Here is a 19,916-nt window from a genome sequence, read left to right as displayed (position 1 = left end):
AAATCGATCCTGGGCTTGAGTTGTCGCCCTTGGTCGACCTGAGCGTGGTCTGTCCTGTACAGATTGTGTATCACGGTATCTGGACCATAGCCTGCTTATGACAGACTGAGAAACATTCATCGTCCGCGCCACAACCGCCTGTGTTGTGCCGATCTGTAGCATGCCAAGGGCACGTAACCTTTCATTTTGGGTAAGCCGACGCATATCAAAATTTGTTTTCTGGTCACTAAAACAATTAAACTGATGTTTCCACCCTGGAATTCAATGCCACAATGACTGTAACATTCAAAGTCAGAGTCGTGCAAATCTTGGGTTGGACCCCCATGATGATCCCAAGCATCACCTGCATTCCATGCGGTAGCTTTTGGTGCGTTTGGGCGTCACATGTAACTGGAAATGTTTCTTCTGTTAGGTTCTATAGTGACTTTTTTCGTAGTCATTTGCATATTTTAGTATTATGCCCCCAAAATCAAATATCCCCTACTTTTTTTGAATAGTATATAAGTATATTTACTTGATGAATTAAGAAAAACCTGTTTTTACAACAGAGAAAAAAGCTGACATGTTAACATCTTTTTTTATGCAAATAAGTCTTAACATTCAAATTTCTGATATGCTAACTGACCAAAGTGACAGATTACTTCAGAATATGTGACTGGAAAATATTACCCAAATGTGAGTTCTGATTTTGATGTGGTTTTCAGGACATGCAGACAGAAAGAATAAATTCCATTTTTCAATGGGCTTAACCTATCAATAGGTTATCAATGTATTAAAGGAACAGTCCCAGACCTTAATATCACCAGCCATAATTCCTGTTTTCGAAAAATTCTCACAAAACTTAAGAGTGTTTAGGTGCCTAGGAGCCTTTCACATGTTCCTAATCAGTTTTATTCACGAACCTGCCTTCGTTAGCCTGGGAGGTTGGGTGGCCGAAGTGGTTAACGCGTGCGTGTTAGATCATAAGGTCTGTCATTGAGTCAAGTGACTAGGTTTCGATTACCCGCTTGTATGTGACAAGGACCAGGGTCGCCTGTCCAACCTCGTGGGTTTTCCCTGTGTCCTCTGGTTTCCTCCCACTGCTAAAGATCCCTACGGGCAAGTGAATCATTGAAATAAAATAGAACCATAATGTTAATCCCGAAATGACCTGGTTTGTGTCGAGTGGACGTTTAATCCCATTTCAATCTCTCTCTTCATTAGCCCAGTCAGTACAGAACAGTAGGACGTTAAACCCTATTCCATTTCATTTACGAAAATATATCCGGGACAGTGCCTTTAATAAAATTATATAAACCTGTATGACGATTTCATGATATTTCCATAGGAGTTTCATGTTATATTAAAATATTTAAAAACTAAAGTTCAGTCAATCAATCAAATCATTTCTATAATGAGCACAAGTAACCTGTATTTCAGGAATATTTTATAACATCACGCATTTAACACACAATATCAGATGATAATATTAAAGAGGTAGACCCAAAATTCCTAGTAGTGTTTTAAAAGTGCATTATAACTAAGTGCTAGGTTTGCCTTTTACAGGTCTTTCTTTTGGCATCAGATGCTATATAAATTATTAATTAGACATTTATTAACATGGTAAGCCCAAAATCAACTCTCTTGGCCATGGTTTTGATTTTGAATGAATTGAAACATGATCACCGTTTAATAATTTAATTTAAAAATGGATGATCGCGATTTTGTTTATTATTGTAACAATGGTAATTGACAATCAAGACTATATCATCAATATTTCAAAAACTGGTAACTTCTCTCAGAATAGGGTAATTTGACACATTTTTCTTATGACAAAATGTGATCTGATTGGAAATATTTAAATGATAGCTGTAGAATTTTAGAAACCAAAGTGCGACTACAAAGCTTGAACTGTAATTAAGTGAAACATGTTCTAGCATATTCTATTTTGGGCTTATTTCTGTTTGGTTTTGATATTTCAAGTTTGATCTAATAAATTTTATCACCCAATAATACATTCTACAGTAGATATCCCTTGTGTGACATATTTCATAATCTATCTCCTTAGGAGATATCGCTTTACATGAATTTGATTGGTCAGTTGAAAAGGAACTACTTTTTTTTATTTTCAAAGAACAGTTCATTTCTTATTAAAAGTATCTTTTTTTTATTAAAAAGGAACTATTGTTATCCAATTGACCTTGATGGAAAGTGGAAACATTGGGTCAATATAAAGGACTTTGCAATGGTTGAATTGCTGTCAAAAAATTATGTATCACTACGCTGTAATATTCAGTAAAAGTGAAATCTACCGCAAAGAATTATATTTATCTATTTTATTTGTGCATGTAAGAAGGGATTGGGTGATAAATAAAATCTACTACTCGTTTTTTTTTTTATATCAAAAAAGACTGGTAGGAGATTCTCTATTTATCTAAATGTCTGAGAAAGAGTCCCTTTAAGATGACATAATATTAGTAACTGGTTGAGTATAAATATAGGTAAGAGAAAATATTTTAATCAGTGTCTCTTAACAGTCAGTTCAGACCTTTTGACAAAATGAGGAGTTTGGTTATTGTATGTGTTATCTCTATGGTTGTGGTATCCTCAGCATATCCATATGGAATGCCAGGAATGGGTAAGTAAAATATATTGTCATCTTTCTGTAATTTTAACAAGTTGGCAATCCATTTATTTGGTTATAGTCTAGCTATTTCAAGGCATTACAATGTCGTAAAGTGCCTCCCCATCCAGATCAATGCCTGCAAAAGCTTTCAGAATTTCAGACCTTGAATATAATAATATGGCTTTACAGCACCCACTAGTTATATCAAGCACTATCTTGTTGACCTGTGGACTAGAATGTCTCAGGTTTGAGCCAAAAAGAATGTTTGGGACTTTGCGCTAATTGGATGCCCGGTTCTTACTCTTCAGAAATGTGTCTAGTTGTTTGGATGGGAACAAAAATGTGAACCTGGCATCTGTGTACGGATTGGTGTGCACATAAAAATAACCATTGACAATTGGAATTGGAAAAAGAAAACGAAGAAATGTCGCTGTTTGGGCAAAATTCCCCCCCCCCCCCCCATGTAACCATAGAAATAAATTTAACCTGTCGGTGTTAAAACGACTAATAGACTTAAATGAGACTTACCCCATTTCATTCTATTCATGATCATCTCTCAAAATAGTTTATCATAAGATTATTTGCCAGTTTTCAGTATATATTACAGGGTTAATTCCCTTTGTTCTCTGTTATAATCCAAGGTTAATGACAATTAATTCATTTATTTTAGGTGGAGGATTTAATCCCAACAATGTCAACAGACTACAAAACTATGGCACTCCAGGACTTGGACCCAAAAATTTTGGTGGGTCTGGTTGGTCTCAACCTTCTCCATTAGGTATTAGTCCACAGAGAGGCTATGGATCTTTAAACAGCTTTAATTCACCAATGTCAGGATTTGGTGGTTCCAGGATGCCATCAAGATTTGGTAGTGCAAATGGCCTTGCAGCCCTTCTTCCATTCCTGAGCATGAACAGTTTTGGCTACGAAAATGGTGTTTATGATGCCTAATAAAAATCAAAGTTATTTTTTCCTTCTTATTTCTGGAAATTGAAATTTTTCCACTAAACTTCTTCAAATCAATAAGGAGAGAAAAAATGGTGTGTTGCAAGGGGTGGAGGTAGAGTGTTGATCTAGAGCATTGATGATGTGGCACAACCAGGGCCGAATGAAAGTGGGGGAGAGGACAAGTGGGCTGCAGCCAGGGGTCCCAATATTAATTCACAACATTTTTTGTACCATATGTTGTATTTGTGCCAAATCTATCTATCATACTGACATACAAAATCACATTTGTGTGTGACCGACAATGACCAGATTATGCCCCCTTTATAATGTCGATGCAAGGGCCCCTATATGCAAGCTTAATGCAGCCCAGGACACAAGCAAGAAATGAAATGAAATGAAATGGGGTTTAACGTCCTACTGTTCTGCTCCTATACTGGGCTAATGAAGACGGGCATACGCCATACAGTGTGCTATGAGAGAAATTTTGCCCGGGCAGCGGCACTATCGCCTACTCTTATATCGAATTCCAACTGCCAAGGGATCTTTTACGTGCATTCCAATGTTTACACGGGACCACAGTTTTTCTTATCATCAGAAGGACTAGGCAGCTGTCCTTGTCAGGCCCTCCGTCCTGCATCACTGACAAGGGGAAACCACGTGGGAAAACACAAGCAAGAAAGCTGCACCGATTGGGCTAATGAAGACAAGCATACACCATACAGTGTACTATGAGGAACATTTTATCAAATTCCATTTCAACATTTTTGTGTGGCTATTGGTAGCCTAGTTACCTAACATAAAATGAAATACATGTATATTCAAGTAGTATTTTATTCCATTGATTTACCTCCAATAATTAACAAGATATTTAGAATTATTCATAAACAGGTGTGCATACATTAAAATGACTAAGTGCTTTTCAGCAGTTTTTCCAAGTGGAATCTCAGCACTATTGATGAATCAATTGGTATTCTTTACCACACATCTTTCTACTGAGTTGTGTAGAATATAATAATTGATAATCAAACAGTATTATGTAAATTAGATTGAAGAGGTGATCATAATCGGCTGATTATAGTTGGCTTCAGTCAACTGAGAGCGGAGAGAGAAATGGGGTTTAACGTCCACTCAACACAAACTAGGTCATTTTGGGACTAACATATGGTTTAATTTTATTTCAATAATTCGCTTGCGCGTAGGGGTCTTTAGCAGTGGGAGGAAACTGGAGAAAACCCACGAGGATGGACAGGTGACCCTACTCCTTGTCACGTACAACTGGGGAATCGAAACCACACCAGTTGACTCGATCACAGACCTTATGATACAACGCGCTCGTGCTAACCATTCGACCATTCTCAATCACCCCTTGGTCACTATATGGTATCATAATTCAATGTACTTTTGGCTGAATTACAATGTGTTAATTATTACTTTTTAAACTTGTCAGCTACAAATAACAGTAACCTTAGTGAGAATCAGCCACATGCAGGTTCACATGATTAGCACATTTAACAGCAATTTCGTTAATCTCATAAATTATTAATCACATAAATCAATAAAATTACACCATCAAGATGAATCAGAAATAAAGTCTTCGAATAAAATCCAGCCTCCAGATGTTGAAAATTAGAATTTTTTCTTTCTATATCACATAGTTTATAACTGAAATCAAATAGCACTGATTCAAGTTATTTTTTCCGTTTTGTAATATTTGGAGCTTGTAATTTGACTTTTCCTGGTAAATTTCTTGATATATCAACATCCTAAAATAATAAAGAACATTTTCAGTTTTATCAAATGGAGGTTTTGTTTAGGACATCAGTGAAAGTGAATGAACAAAAAGTCTGCCACTAAGATGTGTATAAAATGATGTTTGAGATTTTATTTATCACCCAATGTTAATCTTGAATCATAATGGTTTTTCAAAAATAGGGTGTCCATGATAACAAAATAATCAAATAATATTGATAATTATGCTATCACATTCACAACCATGATAAGAAGAGAGGGAGAGAAATTGGGTTTAACGTCCACTCAACACAAACTCGGTCATTTCGAGACTAACATATGGTTTAATTTTATTTTGATAATTCGCTTGCATGTAGGGGTCTTTAGCAGTGGGAGGAAACCGGAGGACCTGGAGAAAACCCCTGAGGTTGGACAGGCGACCCTAATCCTTGTCACGTACAACCAGGGATTTGAAATCACGCATGTTGACTCAATGACAGGCCTTTTGATACAGCGAGCACATGCTAACCATTTGGCCATCCAACCCCCTACACAACCATGATAGGGCTTCCTCCACATTCATTTGTGGAGTAATACGATCACTTTAAAGTAACAATACACAATTTGTATTTTTGGCTAAAATATTCAATTTCTCACTTGGATTCTATCAGATTTTGGACAACAGAATGGCAGGAGACTTATAACACAGAGCAGCATAGATCAATGAAATTTCAATTACACATATTTTTATAAATACTGAACAGAATTGAACCATTTTTGGACTGATATACCTACTAGAGATTCACCTTTCACAACATTGTTGTTTCCAAGTGATTCTATACGCTAAAATGGGGCATCAGAATTTAAGGTTGTGCATTCACTGAAGTTAGTTCAACTGTTATAAGAGGTAATGTTTGGCTGTGTGGAGCACCCTATCAAACGTAAGTTCACACAATAACTCCCAGGGAATACTATAGTATGTATGACTAAATATACCAAATGGGCATCACTTGTATAATTAGTAATAAGATATTTAATTATTTGAATATAATAAATAAATAGTTGTAGACTTACTTTTAATATTTTGATGAGATCTTTTTCTCTTTGAGTAGCTGTTTTATCAGTTATAAACATATTTAATGCTGATTTAGTTGCTGAAATAAACATTTACATGCGTGTCGGATTATATTTATATTGGACTAAAATAAACATTTATATATATATATATAAGATTATATTAGACTGAAATAGAACATGTACATATACAAGATGATATTTAGGTCAAACTGAAGTATAAACTAAAAGTAATCTTGAAAATCAACCATGTATGAGAGAGAAGCCGAAACTGAAGAATGATGTGCACATATATCTAAAGCCAGAAATTAATGCTTGCCATACACTTTATTAATGTAATTTGTATTTGAAGTTAAGGCTCATAGTCTCTATTATAGATGACTGAGATTGACAAGAAGATATATAAATGCTATGGCAACCTCCATATTCTAAAACAATATATCACAAAATGAATATAAATTTGTCACAGTTACGTAATTTTTACATATAAAATTCTGCTACATACCCTTTCCTCTTTTGGTGTTACCAGGTAAAGCTTTCACTTTGTATCTAAAAATAAAATTCAGTTTATTGTGACATCACATTTACTTCAAAATATGAGAGTGACCCAAAAGAAATGGGGTTTAATGTCAACTTGAAACAAACCATGTGATTTTTCTGGACTAAAATTTCATTAAGTTGATTGCACATAGGGGTCTTTTAGAACTTTAGCAGTGGGATAAAACCCACAAGGTTAGGCAGACGGCCCCACCCCTCATTACATACAAACCTGGGTTTGAAACCTGACTCAATGACAGAACTTATGATCTAAAGCTCACGTTAGACTAACCAATCTCCCTGATTCATAATGAAAGACACATAACAAATTATATACACGCTTTACAATTACCTACACACCTCCAGAAAAATTGATCACAACATAGCATTATATTGTGAAGAGGTTGATTTTAGGGAATAGATTTGATAAAATGTCCGTATCCACACATGGAGCCCAAGATTATTAATTGGGCAAAATTGTTAGACAATTTTGAAAATGATTAGCTTTCACAAATTGTAATTGACACTACTTATTGACTATCTAATGTTACAACATTGCCTGACTGATATTTCTATATTAAACCTATGGGAGTAATATATATGATATCCTACTGGAGTAATATATCCTACTGCCGTAATATATATAATAACTTACTGGAGTAATATAATAGCTTACTTGTAATTTGTTAACGAGTTATATGGAGCACACATAGGAACAGCATAAAGTATTTCATCTTCTGGTAGAGGTAAACCGGTTAATGTTTCTAATATCTGTAAGTCCTGTAATATTAAATACATAATACATAATATTGTTAAAAAGAAGTCATTCCCATAGAACTAGTCAATAAAACAGAAATATTATGTAGATACTTCTAGTGTCAAATGTACACGTTTCACCCAGACTGCTACATTTATCTCTGTTCTAGTAGAAATTATCTATAATCAATACTACAAATTATAATAAATAGAACTATTTACCCCAATTTGTTGAGTAGCTTCATCATCCTTTTCATCATCTGAACCCACATCCTGTTTTAAACAAATAAAATTAATAGTTAACACAAATGCTATACACTCTTCAGATATATATATCTATAATATTTGGCCAGTAAAATGTCTGCCTACATGTAAAGTCTTAAGTCCCAATCATGCATTTTTGGGCCAATATCTACTAATATTTCACAGCTTATAGATGCATTATGACAAGCCTATAATTAACTTGCTAGATCTTCGGATGGCTGAGATTTAAATGGATTAAAATACTTGCAAGATTCAAAAATTTAACGGTAAACGATAATAATTCATCATATCTTTGTAAATACTGAACAAAATTGAATGATTTTTGGATTGCTATTCATTTAAGGATTCAACTATGACAATAATGTAGTTTGCAAGGGATTCAGAATGCATTCAATTAAAGACACTTTAACTCCCACTTAAAAATATTTAAATTGAATTTAATTCTTGAAGATGACACATATCTTTAAGAATGTTATTATTATTTAATAAAGATATACTTCCATGACTTACTTCGGTATTTAATTTGACCCTGGATTCATCTGTATTAACTGTTTCACCTTTATCATCCTCATCTAAAACAATAATATATTATATTATCTAGTACTAGTAGAATACCCAGCTTCGCTCGGGGCTTAAATTCACCAGGGGTTCGGCTTCACCTGCAGCCCAAATTCGTCCAGGGGGCAAATTCAATGGCCTAAAACATTCACAGGGTCATGCTGGTTGAATTGATACCCAGGGCTGTAGCTCAAAGCAACAAGGAGGCGGAAAGTGTTCTCAGGGGTTCTGAAAATTGACGGATGTGGGTGTGAGGGTGGAGGGTGGTGACGAAGGGTGATTTGACCGGGCCCAAATTTGATAGCCTAAAACATAGACAGGGTCATGCTGGTTAATTTGATACCACATGTGTTTATAGCAAGGCTCTTATTTCTCTTATATTTGTCAGTCTTGAATGACTGGCATTGAAACGGACCAACTGTTGAACTAAAATGTCAGTCAATTTAAAAGAATTTAAAGGAGCTAAATCGCTAATATTTCGGACCTAGAAATTGACCCAAATGGGTCACAACGCATATAATAATTTAATCTGATTGTATATAAACTGATTTACATTTCAATTGTTTCCGTTTTGACTCTTAATTTCAAATCAGTTACATCCAGCGAAATACGACATGAGTCTCAACCGAATGGCAATTTCTAGTTTCTGGTTATTCCAGCCTATTGCCCATGCTCTCCAGATAAGATATGGCGTGATCATTTGACATAAATTGTGGAATATGTCTAGCCTTGTTCTTTCTGATCACTTGTTACAAATGACGCTAAAACGCACTATAGTACACCATTCGTCTACCAATGGTAAAATGTTTATTTTGTCTTAAATATTGGATATCCGAAGCCTACCTTTTCCCGGTAAGATCACAACATCAATGTTGATTTGAATTGACAAATAATTCGTGTTTTCAACTTGTAAGACTTTGGGTGATATTGAGTTACAGACTTAGCTACTTTAACCTTGTAGTTTTGCCATAGTTTTATAAAACAATATCTTGCTGGTCTGAGATAAACCACATCAAATGATTGCCACAATAGTCATGATACAATGCGTATTGTGATTCAGGTGCTGTGATATGATTCGTATCACAATTTATAACCAGGTCAATATTTACCAAGAAAACAACAGGATAAATGAATAATTCATGTGCTGGAATATAAATTATGGATAGGCTATCTTTATTAACTACTTACCTTTTAAACCTAACGACTCCAGATCAAAAATATCAGCTATCACAGGTTTGACTGTTTTACCACCACTGGCTGCTCGTTTTGCTTGCTGCTGTTTCTTCTGTTCTAATTCTCTTCCCTTCTTTCCTTTTCTCTTTGGTTCTTTCTTTGGTCCGTCAGATTGGAGTATTCCCATACGGAGTTGTCTCTCCTCTTCATCTTGATCTCCATACTTTTCTTTTATTTTACGAAGTTTTGCCTGTGAAAACAAGACACAAACTGTATTTTTCAGTTTACACGTCACACTACTTTCATAGAAATGAAATGTGGTTTAACGTCCTACTTTTCTGCACCAACTGGGATAGTAAAGACGGGTATACGCCATACAGTGTGCTATGAGGGAAATTTTGCCCAGACAGCGGCACTACGGCCTGTAGTATGGTCTTATATCAAATTCCAACAGTCAAGGCTTCTTTAACGTGCATGCCAATGTGTACACCAAGGACAAGGGGGAAACCTTGGGAGCAAACACAAGACTTCCCAGCTAGGGATCCAGTGTCTTACTCACTGATCCACTGCAGCTCCCTCAGTTTCACAGAATATTAATATGTTGTCTTGTAGAAGATATGAGGTGTTCACAAAAAAATAATTGTAGTTTAATTATGGTTATGATAAAATCCCAATTAGAAAACTCCTTAAAAATGTTTTTATTAGATATTCAGAAATTAAAGGTTTTTGCAATAATCACAAGTTTCATTTAAATTTAAGAGAAATTCAGTGGAATTATCAGCATAAAAGCTAAAAATTCAAAATAAAAGACTCACCTTTTGACCTCGTTTAAATGGCATCTGTTGCGGACCCTTCTGTATCTCTTCCTATAAAAACATATGTAAACAAATACAGTCAACTGTTTGTATTAACAGGCCCACAAATATCAATTTTACCTATGTCAGACTCTAAAATCCAGCAAATATGAATCTGAAATCATTAATATACATGTATATCATAACCCCAAATTAAAAAGAGGTACTGTTTGTGGTTGAACATGTAACAGACACCAAAGGAATTTAGGTCTATAAACGTGAGTAATTCGGGAAATATGTCCAGGTTTGCAGATTGATAACACAAATATTGCAAGAAAGTACCTGATTGTGTTTATGATGCTGTGTGTCTTGTTTTGTGTCTCGTTCTGTGCCTGGTTGTTGTTTGTTTGGTTGTTGTGTGTCTGGTAGTTGTGATTTTATGTCTTCATTTGCCTCCGATGACAGGTCCTTTTTACCTTTCTTCATATCCCTGGAAAACACAGACCAAATCATTAATAAAGATTGTAAAACACTGAAATATTGTGATATTATCAAAACTATGTTAATGCAATTCTAAGATTTTATATTTCTATAAATGTAAACAAAGCAGTTTGAAGGGAAATTCAAAATGACAAATTGTGAAACTTTGAGCTCAAATCTTTTGATCATACATCAATTGAAAACCTTTTAATTATAACTTCTGGGATCAATGATACTCTTTTTCAATAGCATCTTAACAAATTTTATTAAATATACATTATGCAAGAGCTAAATCTGCCTATTGCAGGTCTTTCTTTAATCCTGAAATGTTACCTAAATTATTAATTAGACATTAATTAACTTATCCAGCCCATAATCAAAAATTTGACTGAAATTTTCAGTAAATTCCCTTTACATTATCTAGTTTTTAACTATTATATACAGGTCATATTTTCATATTTTATCATTGCTTGATAATGACTAGAGAAATAATTGTAATTGTATTCCATAGAATTGTGACCTGTATACTCAAGTTCAATTACTAAATGCCATTGAAACAATTTAACTATTATAGTGAGAACTACCATCTCCTTATCTAATCTGCCATAATGTATCTTTAAGAGGTATATATATATTTAGACATATAAATATTAGTTATGAGACCTACCTTCTTTGTTTTGCTGATAATTTGACTTTATTTATACCACATTTCTATAGGAAAATAAAAATAAGTTGTCTTAAAAGAGAGAGAGAGAGAAATGGGGTTTAACGTCCACTCGATACAAACTAGGTCATTTCGCGACTAACACATGGTTCAATTTTATTTCAATCATTCGCTTTAGCAGTGGGAGGAAACCGGAGGACCCGGAGAAAACCCACGAGGTTGGACAGGTGACCCTACTGCTTGTCACGTACAACCGCGGAATCGAAACCCTGCCAGTTGACTCAATGACAGACTGTATGATACAGCACGCGTGTGCTAACCATTCGGCCATCCAGTACCCCATTTGTCTTAAAAGAACTGTTCAAATTTTAATATGTGGGTAATTGAATACAGTAGAATATAAAATTCTTGAAATCATAAAATCAATTTAAAATTGCAAGGTCATACAAACGTCCATCTTCACTAGCAAAGGGTTACCCTTGGCCAGTGAAGATGACAAATGTCCTGAGAGAATTAAAAAGCTATCAAGTACATTTTAACACTGAATTAAGTACATCAACTTCAGCCCACATTTTCTTTCAATAATAATCACAAATTTCTGCATCAACAATGTATGGGAGTTTTTCTTGCTGATATGAAATTCACGTTATTATCTATTATACTACACAGCAAATTAAAAACTCACGTAGAGTTGTTGATATTACGCAATTCCACAGATTACCATTTTAAAGTGGGTATGAGGTCTGTCAATGTAATGATATCAGGATTAGGAATCTACATTATAAAATCTCTTAAATCTTAAATCAGATATTTTTGCTGTGTTCATGCTTAAAGTTGAATATTTAAAGGGACATCATGCCAAACTTCAATTATATTTTTTTCAATTTTTTCTAGATCTGCCAATACTGATACCATTCATGCTAATTATCAGGAAAAACAGTGATTTGCCTCATAAATTTTTGTCAACAGAAAAATAAACATATTGGAGCTGAAAGTGTCCATGTAGATCCACGTCTTCCCAGATGTACATAGAATGTCGCCGTTAAGCCAGTAAGACGAAAAAGTTGTCGATTGTCAAGGGCCTTTTTCATTGTGCTGGCTTAAAAAGGACACTAGCATTACATCTGAAAACATGATGATCTAAATCGACGCTTTCCGCAACAATATATTGAACCCTTAAAATTCTACATGCCCCAGGATCTGCACAAAATCAACAGACAAATCAATCTTTCTACACACATCTATGTTTTTTACAAAGACTTATGTCAATTTCACCTATATAATGATGATTATCAAGGGGAAATCAGTCAATCCCCTGTCTATGTTTTTTTTTCATAGTGAACTGACCTTTTCTCCATAAATGATGGGTTTATCATCACCAAGGTAGATAACTGTGTCGTCTGCTACTTCTGAGATGGCACTAGTTGTACTATTAGTACTATTCACACTGATACCTCTCTGTAATTCAAATCTAGAAAGAAAATAATAACAATATTGAAATGTAACTCTTTGAAGTAATTAGTAACACCACCATTCAAAAACTTAGGAGGCGGGGAGTGAGAGGGGAATGTGGCGATGGCCGAGTGGTCTAATCGCATATGGTTTGTCATTTAGTCAAGATTTGATACCAAGCTTGTACCTGACAAGGAGTAGGGTTGCCTGACCATCTTATTGGGTTTTCTCCAGGTCATCTGGTTTCCTTCAACTGCTAAGCAGAGCATTCAAACATAATTGTAATATGTGTTAGTCATAAAATGATCTATTTTCTCTCTTATAGTGTGCTAACTCTACAGCAGGTTCCAACTGTCAAGGGTTCTGTTACATGGGTGGATCTTAGTTTTTAATATCATCCGAGGGGATCACGTGGCTAAGTGGGTAAGACGCTAGCTCGCTAGCCTGGAGGTCGGGTGTTCGATCCCTGCATTGGCCGAGAAAGTTCATCCAGATTTTCCGGCGTGGTTCTCCCTTGTCAGTGATGCAGGACGGAGAGGCTGACAAGGAAAGCTGTCTAGTCGTTCGGATGGGACGAAAAACCGAGGTCCCGTGTACACATTGGCGTGCAGGTAAAAGATCCCTTGGCAGTTGGAATTCGATATAAGAGTAGGCCGTAGTGCCGCTGCCCGGGCAAAATTTCCCTCATAGCACACTGTATGGCGTATGCCCGTCTTCATTAGCCCAGGTTAGGAGCAGAAAAGTAGGACGTTAAACCCCATTTCATTTCATTTCATTTCATTTCATATCATCCGAATGACTAGACATTTTTTTTTTGCCACTGGTAATATAATTTTTTTAAAATGTTATTCTAAAATTCAAATATCTTACTTTTCTCCTTTAACATGTTGTAAATTAATAGATGTATCAGGAAAACTACTTTCTTCTTCTTCACTTGATGATTCTTCTTCTTTTTCTTCTTCTATTGCTTCCTCTTCTTTCATTTCTTCTCCTTTCTCACCATCCTCTTCACTACTGCTACTATCTTCCTCTCCATCAGCTGTCTCTGTTTCATCAATGTCCAGTGTTTCACTATCAGCAACAGAATCAACGACCGAGATGGCATCATCATCCTCTAAAGTTCTAACTTTTCGTTCACCGCGATGACGTTCAACACTACCTTCTTCTAACTGAAATGATGTTAATACTTGATATACTTAAAGTGTAAATGGTAAGATACTTGATATACATAAAATGCACATGTCTCGAACAACTTACCTTAAAGAGTAGTGTGAAACCAAAAATCAGATAAGATGGTGGTAGATAATTCTTTTTACCTATAATAAGCAAAAAATCATATATATGTAAAATATTTGATATTACTAGCTAGGGTTGCCACGATTAATCGGTTTAGTCCTAGTCGATTCGGTTTCCAGCTCAAACCGATTCACATTTTGAAAAATATCTTACATATGGTCGAAATTATTAGTAGAACGTACAATATTTTACATATGGTAGAAATTATTAGTAGAATGCATATACTAAATGCAGGAGGACCGTATCACACACAAACAGGTACACAAGACAAAGTTCAAATTTACTGCCTATGAAACTACAGTAATCTCAAATCATTTGTATGAATTAACTTACCATAACATATTTTATAGTTATCATTAACAATGCAAGATTGTGGAATCAAAAGATTTTTTCAAGATTTCAGTGGACTCTTGTGCAAAATGCCAGTTTTGGATATACAATAATTAGATTTTTTAAAAATATTATTATATAAAAATAATGAAATTTATTTTCTTGTTGAAAGTGATATTGCCTCTTGAAGAGAACTGTCCTGAATTTGGAATGAGTACATCGGAAATTTTAACGACATTTTGAGATTGAGCACAATAAAAGTACATTTTCAATGTTCAGATGTACTATTAATGTGCTCAATTATATATTTATTTTTCCATTTTAAAAATTAGTTATCAGTATTTAAAATCATTTAGATATAGATCGTTCGCAGTGAATGCGCCAAAACAGTGGAATAATCAGTCCAAAGTTATTAAATTATCTCATACTCTTTCATGTTTTAAATCAAAACTTAAAATCTATCTTTTTGAGAAATATTATGATGTTTAATTAAAATATTTTAACTGTGTGTGTGTGTGTGTGGAGTACTAGCGCTATATATATAAATGTACATATTACTATTATTGTTACTATCTTCAACCACAACTTTAAATTAAGCCACTGATTGTGTTAAATAGTATATGAGTTTAAATATATCTTTAACAACATCCAACTAAAAATGGTAGAACTGACAATAATAAACAAATTAATAATATATAATTAGATTTATACTCATTAATAGTTTATTTTAGGTTATATCTATTTTGACAATGACATACTTTATATTATGTGATATAAATTGTAATAATGACACTGAACTAAATTCCTCTATTGTATATATATTATTTTTGGAATATTGCGTGGTATTTACAATCTATTGATCCATAAGCTTAGTATGCAAGTACATTTAATCGGATATAACGGTAATTATTTAATTTTGATATACATACGTGTACATCTGTCCTTCATGATAGATTATGCGATAAAACAATATGCAGACATGTTTCATGGAAATGAAATGGGGTTTAACGTCCTACTGTTCTGACTGCATATTTCATAGATAACACAAAACATGATGATAATAAATATGTCCATCTTCATTAGGCCACTTAGAGCAGAACAGTACAAATATCTGTTTTTTCTATTAAAGATACATTCTGTAAGATTTAGACAAAGAGCTGACCGTTTGCTATAATAGTTCAAAAATTGATAATAAAAAATGAATATATTGAATATTCATTCTAGAGAGTTGATTATAGGCTTGTGAATAAATGTCTAAACAATAATTTATAAGATTTGAAGTCAAAAGAGAGACCTACAATAGGTGGATTTAGCTCTTACATAATACACCTTTAATATTTAATATACGTTTTCTAGAGCATCGAGGATGGATCAGAAAAACTATTTAAATTTGAATAAATGTTTGACGACTAGCCCCTGCCCTTAAGTTTAAGGAACGTCATACGATGTCTGGTTCTCTCGAGAATCCCTTGCATTATAGAAATGAAATGAGGTTTAATGTCTTATTTTACATCACCAAACGGGCTATTGGGAATGCGCATCATATACCATGGAGTGTGTTATGAAGGAAATTTTTCTCCGACAGCGGCATTACAGCCTTCTCAAATTTCGACACCCAACTGTCGGGCCACCTTTACACAATGCCAGTCGTATACAAACAGGACCGCAACTTTTTCTTGCTAGGCCCGCCATCCTACATCATTGACAAAGGGGAGGGAGAGAGAGAGAGAGAGAGAGAGAGGCAGAAATGGGGTTTAACGTCCACTCGACACAAACTAGGTCATTTCGGGATTAAGATATGGGGTCTTTAGCAGAGGGAGGAAACCAGAGGACCCGGAGAAAACCCACAAGATAGGACAGGAGACTCTACTCCTTGTCACGTACAACTGGGGAATCAAAACCATACCAGTTGACTCAATGACAGACCTTATGATACAGCGCGCACATCCAACCCCCCTTCCTTAGTTGAAGGAATGTAAAACTTACCTCTTATCATAAAACTACCCGTTGTCAGATATTCACCACTAGGTGCTGTTTTAGACACCTGTTCGTGATAAACATACCAAGCACTGGTTATTACTTTAGCATCCCATGCTGCACTATTACAAATGGCCATAGTTCCTGCCTCATTGAGAGTCTTGGGTGGAACATGAGCTGTCGTATGATTTTTAATAATAACACTACTGGCTCCATGAAGATCAGCGTGAACGTAGAGATCACCTAAAAAGTAGAATTTAAAAAACAATTTATTTTTGATTTTTTTTTTCCTGAATTCCCGGGATCAGAGATCTCAATGATTTCATGAATATCAGCATTGATGTACAGGTCCATTAAAGCAGCATTAGATAAAGAGCTGACAGTTTTCGCTATAATAGTTAAAGAATAGATAATGAAAAGAGAATATACTGAAAATTTCAGTCAAATTACTTCACTCTGGGCCTAGATATCAGCGATACAATTATCGATGTTGCTATAATAAACAATGTCTCAATTATCTATTTTTACGGTAACTGCATCAACCACAAAACTTGTTCAAATCTACTTATATCGCAGCCATCCGATGGCATCGAGAGTTGATTACGGTCTTGGCAAGTTAATTAATGTCTAATTATTAATTTATATAACATTACAGGCCTAAAGAAAGACCTGCAATAGTCAGATCTAGTTCTGGCATAATGTCTGTTTAAAATAGAACATAATACAGATATTTACTTTAAACTACAAATCTTTTATTTTCCTCTCGGCCATAAATCACAGAACGACAATTATTTAGTACAGCTATTTTTTTAAAAGGATGTTAAACCCCATTTCTCTCCCTCTTGTTTTAAAAAATGTGTGAGAGAGAGAGAGAGAGAAATGGGGTTTAACGTCCACTCGACACAAACTAGGTCATTTCGGGACTAACATATGGTTCAATTTTATTTCCATAATTCGCTTGCGCGTAGGGGTCTTTAGCAGTGGGAGGAAACCGGAGGACCCGGAGAAAACCCACGAGGTTGGACAGGCGACCCTACTCCTTGTCACGTACAACCGGGGATTCGAAACCACGTCAGTTGACTCAATGACAGACTGAATGATACAGCGCGCACGTGCTAACCACTAAGCCATCCAACCCCCCTAAAAAATGTGTAGCTTGTTACTTATAAATTAGATGCCTGGAGAAATGATATATAAATTATTTTCAACGATGAATCTTTTTTTTTTCTCAGCCATATCAAATTAAAGAGAGAGAAATTAGGTTTAGCAACCACTCAACACACACTGTCATTTTGGGACTAACAAATAGCAAATTTTTACTTCAATAATTCTCAAGCTCATGGTTTTTGAGAAGTGGAAGGAAATCAGAGGAACCGGAGAAAACTTGTCACGTACAAGTGCGGGATTAACCCAACCTACCCCGCCTCGATAAATGAAAGAACTACAACTATTTAGTAATTTAAATGGGCTACGTCAAGTTACTGTTGTATTATATGAATCGGTTAAAGTCGCAATATGCCAGATTACCAATAAACATCTTCCTTATTTAACTCTAATCTAAAGAATCTGCTACAGCTGGACGACGTCTATGATTACCTGGTTTAAAATAGCGTTTAACTATCAGTTCATTCTGCTGTGAATCACGACCACCAATTACCAGAAAATTCTCCGAGCTAATAAACCACAGAAACTTCTCAAACCTAAAATAGAAGAGATTATAGACTGAGGTTTAACATGCTGATCTTGTGGTAGATTTTATTTATTTTGTCCAGAGTAAAATACAGAATTTAATAATGACAAATAACAGTAGACTACAATTCTACCATTTTTTTTCTTATAGCTGACATTTTGAGAAATTGAAACTGTGAAAATGTACCCTGTCTCAATCTCAAAATAAATAGAAATGAAATGAAATGGGGTTTAACGTCCTACTGTTCTGCTCCTATGCTGGGCTAATGAAGACGGGCATACTATGAGGGAAATTTTGCCCGGGCAGTGGCACTATCGCCTACTCTTATATCGAATTCCAACTGCCAGGGGATCTTTTACGTGCATTCCAATATATACACGGGACCTCGGTTTTTCGTCTCATCCGAAGGACTAGACAGCTGTCCTTGTCAGGCCCTCCGTCCTCAAAATAAATAGATGATCAAAACTAATTGGGTGCATATCTATCTTTTTGTGAAGCATAGACAGACAGACAGATAGACAAACAGACATAATTAACAGAAATTTTCATCATTGCCTTTTACTTTAATATATTTATATCAACATCCTTTAGTTTACAATATTTATATTAAATTCCTGATTCTCTAATTCTGTGTTTTACACTAAATGTTTTAAGTGTGTAGAACAATTTCCACTATCAGGGTAATTCGTAATGGAGTGTAATCATTACATGTTTTCAAATTAAGGTCATGTTATTAGTAATAACAGATTTCAAAAGAAATGAAATGGGGTTTAACGTCCTACTGTTCTGCTCCTAAACTGGGCTAATGAAGACAGGCATACGCCATACAGTGTGCTATGAGGGAAATTTTGCCCGGGCAGTGGCGCTATGGCCTACTCTTACATCGAATTCCAACTGCCAAGGGATCTTTTACGTGCACGCCAATGTGTACATGGGGACCTCGGTTTTTCGTCCCATCCGAAAATGATAAATATAAAGGTTATTACTGAAAATATAATTAGCACTGAAAAGGTAATTCATTACATTACAAACATGTTCCTCTACTTTATTTTTCTTTCTTACATCTTTTCACTATATATTTATATTTATGTTTCTACTTTAATGGAGGGGGGGGGAGGTCTATAGGCTTCTGCCTGTTTTTCAATCCAGTTTCTGTGAATAAATATTGTTTAGAAAAAACAAAATGTAATGGTCAGTTACATTTCAATTTCGTTTTCCACAAGGAACTGTACATTGTCCAAGTGATACAGATCTCGTGGCTGTTCTTGGAGGCTACAGTCTTAAAAAAAAGCCCAATTCAATTACGATCGACATCAAACTTGGCAAGCTTGTTCCTTGGACAACTGCACATTGATTGACAGATTTCCATTTTTATATGATGTCACAATTCCAAGATGACACTGATGATGTCAACAAAAGTAAATTTTCAAGTACATGTATCCTATCATTTTATGAGTTATAAAACATTTGTTTATTTTGTTTTAAAGTCATGCTTCATAATTCCTCAGTTATTACATGTTTAATGAGAAATTATTCAAGAATTTTATCGAATGTAGCTAACTATATTTTAATTTCATATAGATTCTTTAC

General features: G+C 34.8%; 1 protein-coding gene and 1 long non-coding RNA gene across 2 annotated transcripts in view; one reads left to right on the top strand and one right to left on the bottom strand.

The window, feature by feature from the left end:
• The first annotated feature begins 2,475 nt into the window (after positions 1-2,475).
• On the top strand, positions 2,476-3,571 carry LOC126821914 (uncharacterized). Its single transcript, XR_007680537.2, has 2 exons — positions 2,476-2,617; positions 3,276-3,571. It is a non-coding gene; the product is annotated as an uncharacterized LOC126821914 (long non-coding RNA).
• Positions 3,572-7,564: 3,993 nt separating this feature from the next.
• Positions 7,565-19,916, bottom strand: part of LOC126821548 (ribosome quality control complex subunit NEMF) — a 35,720-nt gene continuing 23,368 nt past the window's right edge. The window contains exons 17-25 of the mRNA XM_050549996.1: positions 18,233-18,336; positions 16,605-16,879; positions 13,904-14,202; positions 12,929-13,052; positions 10,459-10,509; positions 9,659-9,893; positions 8,423-8,484; positions 7,871-7,921; positions 7,565-7,672 (exon numbers count right to left, since the gene is read on the bottom strand). Coding sequence (XP_050405953.1) covers positions 7,565-7,672; positions 7,871-7,921; positions 8,423-8,484; positions 9,659-9,893; positions 10,459-10,509; positions 12,929-13,052; positions 13,904-14,202; positions 16,605-16,879; positions 18,233-18,336 — 1,309 coding nt within the window. The remainder of the gene's footprint in view (positions 7,673-7,870; positions 7,922-8,422; positions 8,485-9,658; positions 9,894-10,458; positions 10,510-12,928; positions 13,053-13,903; positions 14,203-16,604; positions 16,880-18,232; positions 18,337-19,916) is intronic.

This window comes from Patella vulgata, chromosome 5 (assembly GCF_932274485.2).
Source record: "Patella vulgata chromosome 5, xgPatVulg1.2, whole genome shotgun sequence".
NCBI classification, from domain to species: domain Eukaryota; kingdom Metazoa; phylum Mollusca; class Gastropoda; family Patellidae; genus Patella; species Patella vulgata.
The sequence above is the reverse complement of the archived record's forward strand: the minus strand, read 5'-3'. Positions and strand labels throughout refer to the sequence as shown.